Here is a 14,453-nt window from a genome sequence, read left to right as displayed (position 1 = left end):
AAATTGTCTTCTCACTATTAGATGGTAACAGTGTAAAAGTATTATTACTTTTAGTAATAAGTATCAAATATTTTGAGCTTTTCAGAATAAAACATCCTGTAATTACAGTGAGTGTGGCTTTCATTCCTGTGATGTAAGCTGTGACACTTTCTCCCTTTCTTTGGAGTATGTTTTGAAAATTTTGAAATACTTTCTGAAGTTAGTAAACTTTTAAAGTTGAACAGGGCAGTCTGAGGTCTACTGTTTTGATATAATTTGGTAGCCTCCCTGAAGATAGGAAGCAATAGGGACTTCTAAATGTTGAGCTAGGATTCCTTTTTTTTTTTTTTTTTAAGATTTTTATTTATTTATTCATGAGAGACAGAGAGAGAGAGAGGCAGAGGGAGAAGCAGGCTCCATGCAGGGAGCCTGACGAGGGACTCGATCCCGGGTTTCCAGGCTCACGCCCTGGGCCAAAGGTGCCAAACCGCTGAGCCACCCAGGCTGCGCCTAGGATTCCTTTTGATAGCCTAAATAAATACTGATAATTGCAACCATAAGTACATTTTTAAAGATTTATTTATTCTTGAGAGACACAGAGAGAGGGAGGCAGAGACATAGGCAGAGGCAGAAGCAGGCTCCAGGCAGGAAACCCAGTGCGGGACTTGATCCTGGAACTCTGGGATCACTCCCTGAACCAAAGGCAGGCGCCCAACCACTGAGCCACCCAGGTGTCCCCATAAATACATTTTTTAAGGACAGTATTTAACCATTTGAAGCATATTTTTGTTATTTCTTTTTGTCTGTTTATATACAGCCACTATTTTCTTTTGTGTATTTTATATTCTACATGTATTTTTTCATTGTTTATCACTCTTAGACATTTCTCTTAGTTTGCTTATAGGTCTTAAATTTTGCCAACATTGCCTCTTTTTCATGTTATTAGTTATCTGAACCTCTTTTTCTTTTACTGGATATTTCTTGAGATCTTAAAGCAGTATTGTTTAAGTAGAAAACAGTTATTTGGAAACAATACGTTTGAAACAACTATTTAGGTACTTGGTAGGTAAAATAGCTACTAAGTCCATGTGAAAAGGTAGAAGCTGTAGTTGTATTAATTAGGGTACAAGTTAGGGTGCGTATGAAGAGATTTCAGAATGAAGTGCCTTGGGATGCCTGGGTGGCTCAGCGGTTGAGCGCCTGTCTTCAGCCCAGGGCATGATCCCAGGGGTCCTGGGATCGAGTCCCACATCGGGCTCCCTGCAGGGCACCTGCTTCTCCCTCTGCCTGTGTTTCTGCCTCTCTCTCTCTCTGTGTGTCTCTCATGAATAAATAAATAAAATATTTAAAAAAAAAAAGAATGAGGCGCCTTCAATAGCATTCCTGAGGTGGTTGGCCCAGCCTGGCAGGTACACTCTGCTGCACGTGGTCATTCAGGAACCCAGTTCCTTCTCTCTTGTTCCTTTACCATCCCCTAACATTGTGTCCTTGTTTGCATGTCAGAACTGATTTTCTGCCACATTCACATTCCAAACCATAGGAAGAAGGAGAGAGTCTCTAAGGAGAGACCCACAGATTGCACACATAACTTCTGTTTGTATTCCCCTGATTCAGGCTAATCGTATGGCACAGTAAGCTCCTAGGGAACTGGGAAATGTGGTCTGCAGTTGTGTGGCTGTGGATCTAGCTAGAATTTAGGAGGCTTTGTTTTTTTAGTTTTTTAAAGATTTTTAAAGTAATTTCCACACTCAATATGGGGCTTGAACTCACAACCCTGAGATCAAGTCATATGCTCTACCAACTGAGCCAGTCAGGTGCCCTTGGGAAGCTTTAATTAAAAGAAATAAGAGGGGACACCAGGGTGGCTCAGTTGGTTAAGCATCTGCCTTCAGCTCAGACCATGATTTCAGGGTCCTGAGATTAAGCCCTGCATTAGGCTCCCTGCTCCACGGGGAGCCTGCCTGTCCCCCTCCCTCTTCCTCTGCCTCTCTTTTTCATGAATAAATAAATGAAATCTTTAAAACAATAAAAGAAATAAGAGAACATATATTGGGGTGGAAGGAGAGGTACAGACATAGCTAGTGTTTTTGCCACATACGTGAAAACAGAAACTAGGGAGATATAGAAGGGGAAATTTGCTTTTGATCTGAAATCTGAATTGATAAATTCTCACTTGTAAGTAAACTAAAGTTACAATTTTTAAAGATTATTGGGAATTAAAGTCTGAAATATGTTTATTTATTTCATTTATGAGAGACACAGAGAGAGAGGCAGAGACACAGGCAGAGGGAAAAGCAGGATCTATGCAGGGAACCTGACGTGGGACTCGATCCCAGGTCTCCAGGATCAGGCCCTGGGCTGAAGGCAGTGCTAAACCACTGAGCCACCCGGGCTGCCCATGTAACAAACTTTAAGCTGAAAAGATACCTTTATGTTTTTTAGGTTTGCACATCTGTAAGTAGACCTTCTGGAGCTCTGCCAGCCAACTCAATGGCGTCCTCTACTACTGTGCCTCTAGGATTTCACTATGAAACAAAATATGTTGTTCTCAGCTACTTGGGACTCCTCTCTCAGGGGAAGCTACAAGAGACTCTTTCCTCACCCCAAGGTATTGTCTTTGGCTTATGGTGGTTGTATTAAGTGGTAATAATTACTTCACGTATAAAAATATATGTATCTAAATACTTTGTGGTTATAAGGTCAAATCAAAGAATAACCCCTCATCCCTTCCATTCCCACTCCCTAATCCATTCCCACCCCCTAATCCATTCCCAGAAAAGACACATAATGCTTTTTAAGAGTGTGGTGATTTAAATGATTGCTGTTGGTACATGTAAAAATGTACTAAGTACATGTAAATAAACAGAATTTTATCCTTTAGAAATTTCATACACCTGGGTGGCTCAGTGGTTGAGTGTCTGTCTTTGGCGCAGGTCGTGATCCTGGGGTCCTGGGATGAGTCCCATATCAGACTCCTTGCAGGAAGCCTGCCTCTCCATCTGCCTGTGTGTCTGCCTCTTTCTGGGTCTCTCATGAATAAATTAATAAAATCTTAAAAAAAAATAAATAAAAAGAGAGAAATTTCATAGTAGGGGCACCTGGGTGGCTCATTCGGTTAAGCATCTGCCTTCAGCTCAGGTCATGATCTCTGGGTCCTGGGATTGAGTCCTGCATCTGGCTCCCTGCTCCTCAGGAGTCTGCTTCTCTCCCTTTGCACCTCCTACCCGCTTGTGCACCCACATGCATGCTCTCTTTTTGTCTCTCTCTCAAATAAAATCTTTAAAACAAAATTTTATACTTAACAAGACATAGATTAGAATTACATAATTATTTTAAACATTAAGTTTCTTGAATTGACTTTTCTCAAGGATATTAAATTTAAGAAATGTATTTATCAGATAGACTTTTAAAAATATTTTAATTTCTAGATTTATTTATTAGAGAGTGTGCATATGCGTACACATGTGCATGAGTTGGTGGGGGGGGTGGGCAGAAGGAGACTGAGAGAATCTTAAGTAGACTCTGCCTGATAAAGGAGGCTTGATCCCATGACCCTGAGATCATGACCTGGGCCAAAATCAAGAGTCCAACCTTAACTGACTGAGCCATGTAGACACCCTGTATCTGATAGACTTAAGAGTTTTTAGCATAATTTTTTGTATTGTGAAGTTGTATATATTTTTCTGTAAATAGTTTACCAAATGAAGGTTAAAACAGTTACTGGAGTCTAAATTTATCTTATTTGTTAAGATGTAATAGCATCATAAAATTTTTAAAAGATTTTATTTATTTGAGAGAGAAAGTGAGTGAGAGAGGGAACACAGTGGGAGCATAGGAAGAGGGAGAAGCAGACTCCTCTGCTGAGCAGGGAGCCCTATGTGGGGCTCAGTCCCAGGATCTGGGGATCATGACATGAGCTGAAGGCAGACACTTAACCAGCTGAGCCATTTAGGTGCCTCCCATGATAAATATTCTTATCAATTGATTTCTACTGCAGCTATGGAGGTAGTTCTAATCTATTTGCTTCCATTCTAGTTCAAAAAAGGGTAAAGAATTCAGAAATGATGGAATCTAGTAGCCATTCTAACAGTAGGGATGACAAAAGATGTCTTCATATTCCTAACTTAAATACTTAAATGTGGGGCACTTGGATGGCTCAGTTAAGCATCTGCCTTCAGCTCAGGTCATGATCCCAGAGTCTTGGGATTGAGCCCCACATTGGGCTCCCTGCTCCTTGGGGAGCCTGCTTCTCCTCCATCTGCCTGCCACTCTGCCTGCTTGTGCTCTCTCTCTCTGTCAAATAAATATATTAAATCTAAAAAATTTTTTTTCTTTTTTCCCTATTTTTTAAAAAGATTTCTTTATTTGAGAGAGAGAGAGCAGAGGGAAAGAGATGGAGACGGAGAAGCCGACTCCTTGCTGAGCAGGAAGCTTGTTGCAGGGCTTCATCCTAGGACCCTGGGATCAGGACCTAAGCCAAAGGCTGATGCTTAATCGACTGAGAAACCCAGGTCCACCCACCCCCCCAATTTTTTTTTTAATTAAAAAAATAAATACTTAAATGTGACTACCTGATGTGTTCTGTTTTTTGGGGTTTTTTTTTGAGAGACAGCACCTGCACATGTGGGTTGGGAGGGCAGGGGCAGAAGAAGAGGGAAAGAGAATCTTGAGCAAGCTCCAAGATGGGATCCTGAGATCATGACCTGAGCAGAAATTGAGAGTTGGACACTTAACCAATTGAACCACCAGGCACCTCCTGGTGTGTTTTGTCTTTAAATACTGAATCATATTTTAAGTACCCCAAAGGAGGTTACTATTTTAATAAAATTACATCAATATAACTTTTAAAGACTACTAAAAGAAAATGTGATACCAGTTATTTAATTTATAATTTATAACCAAACTCAGAGAGCAACAATTTTACCTTTTTTTTTTTTTTTTTTTTTAATTATTCATTTAGGAATGCCTGGGTGGCTCAGCGGTTGAGCGTGTCTGCTTTTGGCCCAGGACATGATCCTGGGGTCCCAGGTTTGAGTCCCACATTAGGTTCCCTGCGTGGAGCCTGCTTCTCTCTCTGCCTGTCTCTGCCCCTCTCTCTCTATGTCTCTCATGAATAAGTGAATAAAATCTTTAAAAACAAAAAAAGAATTATTCATGTATTTTAGAGAGAAAGAGTGTGAGTCGGGGGAAGGGCAGAGGGAGAGAAGTAGACTCTGATGAGTGCGGAGCCGAATGCAGGGCTTGAGGCCATGACCCCAAGATCATGACCTGAGTCAAAATCAAGGGCTAGATGCTCAAATGACTTGAGCCACGCAGGCACCCCATCTTTCTTATTCTCTAATCTTTATCAATATACATAGTTTTTACATAGTTATAATCAATTATTTATGATTTATTTCATTAATTTTTTTTTAAAGATTTTATTTATTTGACAGCACAAGCAGGGGGAGCAACAGGCAGAGGGAGAGGAGAAGCAGACTTCCTGCTGAACAGGGAGCTCAATGCAGGACTTGATCCCAGGACCCCCAGGATCATGCACTGAGCTAAAAGCAGATGCTCAACCACTGAGCCATCCAGGTGCCCTAGTTGTAACTTCTGAAAGTGCTGGATTACATTTGTTTTAAGACATGGGTATTTATTTATTTATTTTTTATTTATTTAGGATTGTATTACTTGATTTTATTTTACACTAGGTGGCGGGCACAAAGCAATCCTCCTTAATCAAGTTGACAATTGGCTTCATTCAGAACACTTTTAATAATGCACATAAAAAAAAGTATTCATCTTACAAATTGTTCTGCAATCCAAATATACAATAGCTTGGAAAACAACGTTTAGAAAACAAAAGCCAATGTAAAAAGACAGATTAAAACAACAACAGTACAGGTTTTATATGGCTCTGATTTTAGTTTTCTTACTGCATCATCAATGTCAGAAATCTGTTTCTTCAGCTGGCTCCATTGCTCAGGATTTATTTATTTTTTAAAATTTTTTTTTTAATTTTTATTTATTTATGATAGTCACAGAGAGACAGAGAGAGAGAGGCAGAGACACAGGCAGAGGGAGAAGCAGGCTCCATGCACCAGGAGCCCAACATGGGATTCGATCCCGGGTCTCCAGGATCGCGCCCTGGGCCAAAGGCAGGCGCCAAACCGCTGCGCCACCCAGGGATCCCCATTGCTCAGGATTTAAAGAAATACCTTTTCTTCCAGGTTTCTTTTCACCTTCTGGATCCATTCAGTATTCTCTAATATCAATTAGGACTTTCCCTTTAAAGTCCTGAACACTGGAAAAAAAAAAAAAAAAAAGTCCCGAACACTGATGTACCTCATTTTCCCGATCTGAAACATGTTATCATCTCTGCTGCTGCTCTGCTTAGAGGATGACAGAGCTCTTGAAGTTTCGCCAGTCTTTTGCTTCTTCATAGGTTTCTCTGGCGTAGCTTGCTTTTTCAAACTCTTTAACTTTTTGTCAACCTCACTGTCAGAATCGCTGCCAGAAGAGCTTGAAGAAACAAGTTCCTTTGATTTAGGCATTGCTCCACTCTTGCGGCCAAACTGCCTTCTGCTCACTTGCTTGCAACTGAAGACTTGGGTATTTAGACTCAGTGGACATATACCATAATAGACATACAGGGAGTCCAACCAACCAGATAGTTGTACTGATAGTAATTAATGCATAAATGGTTAGTACACCTGAGGTAGGAATTGTATTTGGGCCAGGATTTTGCTTTTGGAGGAAGATTCCAGGAATTAATTTTATGAAAAATGTGTGGTTTTTATTTATTCATTTATTTGAGAGAGAGACTGAGTACACACATGCACAAGTGAATGTGGGGAGGGGTAGAGGGGGAGGGAGAGGGACAAGCAGACTCTTGCTGAGCATGGAGCCCAACTAGGGGCTTGATGCCAGGACCCTGAGAGCACAACCTGAGCCAAAACCAGGAGTCGTAGGCTCAGCCACCTGAGCCACCCAGGCACCCCTCAAACACATGTAGTTTTTATACTTCAGCCTCCTAGAACTCCATAGATGGCAAAACTGCACATAACAAGACTCAGTGGATTAGAGCAAGATAATATGTTACTACTCTAGCCTCGGAAACACCAGGAGTGTTAGATGATAGCACTGGTTCACTCTACCTCCAACTACCATAGGTAATATGATGAGCCTACTTGATGGCATTTTATGTTGTGGGCTGTACTGCAGCTGAGGATCCCAGTACTAAGGGCTTAGCACCTTTTGTAGTAAACCAGTGACCCTGTTTGAAAGAGTGAGCAGTCACTTTGTGGTCATTTTGACATCCTAACTGCCTTCATTACTAGTTATAACAGTGGCTTAGAGTCAGAGGACAGGTAGGCCTAGAGTTCATCACAGCCAGCAAGGACATATGGGGAGGCTTGAGTTTCATTGCAGGCCATTGCTTGCAACAGTCTACCCTTCAAAATGAGATGCAGTGACATTCATTGAGAGCCATTCAGTTTGTCTTGTATAACACTTGATTAAGGCGATTATAAACAGAATCCCATTTCGCAGGATGAAGCCATTGTGCAGTGTTTGATCTCAGCCGTCCACCTCAGGATCTCAGATTTAGCCAAGTGAGTAAGTCTCAGAGGGGACTAGTAGGTATTTTCAGATAACCACTTAGTTTCCTTTCTTTTTTATTTTTTAAAGATTTTATTTATTTATTCATGAGAGACACAGAGAGAGAGAGAAGGGCAGAGACACAGGCAGAGGGAGAATCAGGCTCCATGCGGAGAAGCCCAATGTGGGACTCGATCCCGGGTCTCCAGGATCAGGCCCTGGGCTGAAAGTGATGCTAAACCGCTGAGCCACCTGGGCTGCCCCTTAGTTTCCTTTCCTTAGGTAGGGATTGTTCTACCTAACCAATAGTAGTATTCTAACTCAATAGGAGGTGTTGGCAACCATACATACTCCTCCTTGTTCTGCCAGAATGTAGTCCACGGTCAGTCTTTTACCCAGTATAACCCATGAAGGGCATTTAGACGTATCTGCTGATGTGCTATAGGCTTGTGACACCTCATTGGCTGTGGTTGCTAAAGTTCAGGATAGGTTACTGATTGTTATTTGTGGGACTTGAATTCCATTATCAGGGAACAATACTTGCTCTGCCCTATGGAACCTGGAGTCAGTGTATCTCCTGGGTAGGACAGCCTTCTTTGGAAAGAAGGACAGCCTTCTTCCCTCCCCTGCAGGGAGCCTGACGTGGGACTCGATCCCGAGACTACGGGATCACGCCCTGAGCCAAAGGCAGGTGCTAAACTGCTGAGCCACCCAGGCGTCCCTGTTTTCTCATTTTTTAAAAAAATATTCTCACCCATAATTATTGTGTTAGGCATGCCAATTATTTAGTCACTTCAAACTTGATAGGGACTCTTGAATAAACAGCAGCTGAGCAGTTTCGACAACTGTCAGTTTATCAAGAGCGGAAGAAAACCACTCAGAATTGTTTGCCTTGTAGTTCAATTGACTATTGATGTTGTTCCCATTGTCCTCAACTCATTGAGCAGGTGTTCTTTCCAAAAGACTAATAATCTTTTTTTTCCAAAGGACTAATAATCTTAAACTTATTTTTTATGACACATATCTTTAGCTGCTTTAGCTGAACAGAGTTTAATTAACTTGACATCAGTAAATGACTTTCCTTGCTTGACTAACAGCTGAACCACATAGAAACTTACTTTGGTTGCAGCCTCATTTTCATTTTTTTTTTTATGAAGAAATTCTATGATGAAAAGTTCCATTTTAAATTTTCTATTTTTTCTAACTTGCTTTCCTGTGACTTGGGAATACTCTGATGAGTCTGGTAATATCCGGATATTATGTGCTTCTAGCATAGCTCTAATGTCATTGCTTAGTAAGTACAATACTTTGCCATCTAACTTGATAACTAATGTATATTCCATTTTGCCTTAAAAGAACAAAGTCCACTTTTTTTTTTCTTGATTTGACATGATGGGTAAGGGATCCCTGGGTGGCGCAGCGGTTTGGCGCCTGCCTTTGGCCCGGGGCGCGATCCTGGAGACCTGGGATCGAATCCCACGTCGGGCTCCCGGTGCATGGAGCCTGCTTCTCCCTCTGCCTGTGTCTCTGCCTCTCTCTCTCTCTCTGTGTGACTATCATAAAAAAAAAAAAAAAAAACCCAGACATGATGGGTAAATAAAAATTGTGGTATGGCAATATGGGTGGCATTGCCGTGTGGTTGTATTGTGTCACTGTGGTACACAGCGCTACGCAGCAGTGGAGCTGCGATGATGGAGGTGTGACGATACCGTACACACACTGTTGTAACCCGTTTCTGTCAGTGTAGCACAAAGTAACCATACATAATACATGAATGAGTGAGTGTGGCTGTATTTCAGTTACTTTTTTTTTTTTAACTTTTAAAATTTTTAATTTATTTATGATAGTCACAGAGAGAGAGAGAGGCAGAGACACAGGCAGAGGGAGAAGCAGGCTCCATGCACCGGGAGCCCGACGTGGGACTCGATCCCGGGTCTCCAGGATCGCGCCCCAGGCCAAAGGCAGGCGCTAAACCGCTGTGCCACCCAGAGATCCCTCAGTTACATTTTATTTATGGGTACTGAATTTCCTGTAATTTTTATGTCACAAAATATTAATCTTTTTATTTTTTCAATCATTTAAAACATATGAAAATCGTTCTTGGCTTGTGGGCCATAGAAATCACGCAGTTGTGACCTAAGGGTTATAGTTTGCTGACACCTAATATCAGTGTGGGGAACTTTATTTTTCTTCTTATTATCAAGGAGTGCAATCCATTTATGCACAAAACTAAATGTTGTTAGTCTGTCTTCTTGTCACTTTGTTCTTTAATAATTTTTTTAATGTTTTTAATATATGTGAAAGTATTTAGAAAAGTAAAAAAAAAGAAAAATTCTATAATCAAGTAATTTAAAATTATGAAATATTAACTTTTTTCTATTTATATAGGAACATATAAATTTGAATTTATGGTTTGTAAAAATGAGGTGATACATGTGGCATTTGGTAACATTTAAAAAATTAACATATTTGAACATCTGTCCATGTCAGTAAATAAATAAGTATCTGTAGTCTCCTGCTGTAGGACATTTAGGGTGTTCCATCAGTCTTTTTTTTTTTTTTTTTTTTTTTAAGATTTTATTTACTTATTCATGAGAGGCACAGAGAGAGGCAGAGACATAGGCAGAGGAAGAAGCAGGTTTCCTGCTGGGAGCTCGATGCAGGACTCAACTCCAGAACCCTGGGATCATGACCTGAGCCAAAAGCAGATGCTCAACCAACTGAGCCACCCAGGCATCCATGAATTTTTAATTTTATTTAATTTTTATTTAAATTTAAAAAGCTTCATGTGATTAGTGACTAGTGTGATATTATACACCCAGGTCTAGAATTCCAGTTTTTATTTTCCCCTCTAAGCCAGCCCCTATTTTTACAATAATTTGTTCATAATACCACCTGCTACCCAGGTCTGAAATGTAGAAGTCATTCTTTAGCTCTTTTCTCTGCTTCCTACCCTTTTTCTTTCTTTCTTTCTTTTTTCTTTTTTTTTAATAATCTCTACACCCAACTTGGGACTTGAACTCACAACCCTGAGATCAAGAGTCACATGCTTTGCTTACTGAGCCAGCCAGGAACCACTCCTGCCCTTTCTCTTTGTCAGCTGTTCCCAGCTGTCCTGATTTTGTGACAATTCTCCCATTATCCTATAGGTCCTGCCTAAATTATTGCAAGTGTCTCCTAATTTTTCTCCTTTGCTTTATATCTTCCCCATCATGCAGTTTGCATGGTACAGCATATTGAACTTCCTGACGTTGCCTCTTATATTGGTTATTCCCTTCCCCAAGGCTACTTTAACAAAACTTTCATTGGTTTCTATGATCTGGTCCCATTACCCATTGTATCTTATGTCTTTTACGGTTTTGTATTTTGTTTTATTTTGTTTTTTATATATAGAGAGAACGTGAAAGCTAAGGAGGAGGACAGGGAGAGAGAGACTCTTAAGCAGGCTCCATGCCCAGCATGGAGCTGACACAAGGCTCAGTTTCACGACCCTGAGATCATGACCTGAGCTGAAATCAGGAGTTGGACACTTAAATGACTGAGCCACCCAGATGCCCCTACTGTCATATTTTAAACATCCTTATTCCTCATACTGAGTTGCTCTAGAATGGTAGACTCCTGTCATAGTGATTACAGTAATGTTCATTAATATCAAATTCTTTTTTTTTTAAGATTTTATTTATTTATTCATGAGAGACACAGAGAGAGAGGCAGAGACATAGGCAGAGGGAGAAGCAAGCTCCCATGCAGGGAGCCCGATGTGGGACTTGATCCCAGGAATCCAGGATCACGCTCTGAGCCAAAGGCAGACGCTTAACCACTGAGCCACCCAGGCATCCCCTAATATCAAATTCTTATCTCCTTGTCTGGAGCATGGGGAAATTGCATTTAGGCTGCACCATGTGACTAGTTCTAGCCAACGAAATAGGAGAGGTGTGACTTTTGTCCCTTCTAGGCTGTGGCATTTAAAAAGAAAGGCTAACTTCTTAGAGGTAAAAACTAGGTTCTACGGGCACCTGGGTGACTCAGTGGTTTTGAGCATCAGTCTTTGGCTCAGGTCATGATCCCAGGGTTCCGGGATCAAGTCCCACATCAGGCTCCCTTCATGGAGCCTGCATCTCCCTCTGCCTGTGTCTTTGCCTCTCTCTGTGTCTCTCATGAATAAATAAATAAAATTTGTAAAGAAAATAAAAGGTTCTTACTGCTTTCTTTGCTGCTTTCTTATGCTATTTGTTATCTAAAAATGTGATGTAGACCTTATTCTCATGCCATCTTTAAATAGGACCTTTGTTAGCATCCATTGGTATAATATGGGCAGGGTTTGGTTTCAAGTTCCTGAAGCAGGAAGCATGAATAGGATAGGTTAAGGGAGATTCATGACACAAGATTATTGTTACATTGCATGTTTTTCATTTTTTCCTAAGTTATGTACTGGCTATAGGCTTTTCCATAAATAGTTTAACCTTTTCCCGAACTAGCTAACTCTTCCAGACATTTTTAGTTTGTGCTGAATATAGTCCCTGTTCTGGATTATATATTCTGACTGGTAGAAGTCTTGCTCACTTGCATACTTGATGTCAAACAACTTCTGTTATGCACAATTTTGCGTTTATTAATATAGAGCAGCTTGATGCTAAAGTAATTAATACGGATTTACTAATAAGACATTTCTTTCTCAGGTTATAAAGGAGAGTAAGTTCATCTGTTAGTAATGTGACTATCAAATACATGTAGCTGTGCTCCTGGTTTGTTATTCACTCAACCATAAAATGGTCATTCCCCATGTTCCTCTTTTCCCTCCAGCCCTAGGCAGCCACTATTCTACTTTCTGTCTCTATGAATTTAACTATTCTAGGCACTTCATTTGAGTGGAATCAAACAATATTTGTTCTTTTGGGTCTGACTTATTTCATTTAGCATAATGTCTTTAGGGTTCATCTATGCTGTAGCATGTATCAGGATTTCATTCCTTTTTTTTTTTAAAGTAACCTCTGTGCCCAACATGGAGCTTGAACTCATGACCCTGACCTCAAGAATTCATATGCTAGATTATATGGTAAGAGTATGTTTAGTTTTGTAACAAACTACCAAGCTGTCTTCTACAGTGGTTGTATCATTTTGCATTTCCACCAGCCACCTATTGGGGTTCCAGTTTCTCTGTATCTTTGCCAAACTTGCTATCATTGCTGTTTTTGATTATAGCTAGTCTAGCAGGTATGTGATGGTATTTCATTGTGGTTTTATTTTGTATTTCCCTAAAGGTTAATGATGTTGAACACCTTTTCATGTGCTTATTGGTCATTTATATATCTTTGGAAAAATGTTCTTATCCTTTGCTCTTTATTTTGATTGGGTTATTTGTCTTTCTTTTGAACTGTAAGAATTCTTTATATATTTTAGATACCAGACTTTTATCAGATACACGATTGGGTTATTTGTCTTTCTTTTGAACTGTAAGAATTCTTTATATATTTTAGATACCAGACTTTTATCAGATACACGATTTCACGTATTCTTTTCCATTCTGTAGTTTGTATTGATAGTGTACTTGATATACAGATGTTTTTCATTTTTATGACGCCTAGTTTATCTGTGTTTTCTTTGACTTCTTATGTTTTTGGTGTCATATCTAAGAAACCATTACTGAATCCAGAGTCATGCTCATTTTCACCTATGTTTCCTTTAAAAAGTTTTATAGTTTTAGCTTTTAAATTTACATCTTTAATAGGAGTGCTTGGCTGGCTTGGTCAGTGGAGTGTGCAACTCTTGATCTTGGGACTGGGGGATTCAAGTCCTTTGTTGGGTGTAGAGCTTACATTAAAAAAATAAAAATCCTTGGGACGCCTGGGTGGCTCAGAGGTTGAGCATCTACCTTTGGCTCAGGGGGTGATCCTGGAGTTCTGGGATGGAGTCCCACATCAGGATCCCTGCAGGGAGCCTGCTTCTCTCGGCCTGTGTCTCTGCCTCTCTCTCTCTGTATCTCTCATGAATAAATAAATAAAATCTTATTAAAAAATCTTTAAAAAAATTGAGATCTTTGGCCATTTTGAATTAATTTTTGTATATGCTATGAAGTAGCCATATAGGGGCATTAATTTGCATGGGAATATCCAATTTTCCTCCACCATTTGCTAAGCTAAAAATTTCTTCATTTTCCCATTGAATGGTCTTGGTTCCCTTCTCAAAAATCAATTGACCTTAAAGATAGAGATTTAGGACGCCTGGGTGGCTCAGCAGTTGAGCGTCTGCCTTCGGCCCAGGGTGTGATCCTGGGGTCCTGGGATTGAGTCCCGCATCAAGTTCCCTGCGGGGAGTCTGCTTCTCCCTCTGCCTATGTCTCTGCCTCTCTCTCTCTTGTCTCTCATGAATAAATACAATCTTTTTTTTTTTTTTTTTTTTTTTTAATTTTTTATTTATTTATGATAGTCACAGAGAGAGAGAGAGAGGCAGAGACACAGGCGGAGGGAGAAGCAGGCTCCATGCACCGGGAGCCCGATGTGGGATTCGATCCCGGGTCTCCAGGATCGCGCCCTGGGCCAAAGGCAGGCGCCAAACCGCTGCGCCACCCAGGGATCCCCGAATAAATACAATCTTAAAAAAAAATACAGATTTATTTCTGGCCTCTCAATTAGATCCCATTGTTCTACCTGTCTGTTTTTATTAATCTTTTTGTTAAAGGTTTTATTTTATTATTTTATTTTATTTTATTTTATTTTATTTTATTTTATTTTATTTTATTATTTTATTTTATTTTATTTTATTATTATTTTATTTTTTATTGTCACACAGAGAGAGAGAGAGAGAGAGGCAGAGACATAGGCAGAGGGAGAAGCAGGCTCCACATACCGGGAGCCCGACATGGGATTCGATCCCGGGTCTCCAGGATCGCGCCC

General features: G+C 40.3%; 1 protein-coding gene and 1 pseudogene across 3 annotated transcripts in view; one reads left to right on the top strand and one right to left on the bottom strand.

Moving 5' to 3' along the window:
* Window positions 1-14,453, top strand: part of BCL2L13 (BCL2 like 13) — a 91,185-nt gene that overhangs the window by 10,533 nt on the left and 66,199 nt on the right. For all 3 annotated transcript variants that reach the window (XM_041736947.1, XM_041736948.1, XM_041736946.1), the window contains exon 2: window positions 2,422-2,587. In XM_041736947.1, coding sequence (XP_041592881.1) covers window positions 2,470-2,587 — 118 coding nt within the window. In that variant the 5' untranslated portion in view covers window positions 2,422-2,469. The remainder of the gene's footprint in view (window positions 1-2,421; window positions 2,588-14,453) is intronic.
* LOC121480403 lies at window positions 5,699-6,527 on the bottom strand (annotated as a pseudogene).

The sequence above is a fragment of the Vulpes lagopus genome, chromosome 21, assembly GCF_018345385.1.
Source record: "Vulpes lagopus strain Blue_001 chromosome 21, ASM1834538v1, whole genome shotgun sequence".
NCBI lineage: Eukaryota > Metazoa > Chordata > Mammalia > Carnivora > Canidae > Vulpes > Vulpes lagopus.
Note: the sequence above shows the minus strand (reverse complement) of the source record. Positions and strands in the feature narration are given on the sequence as shown.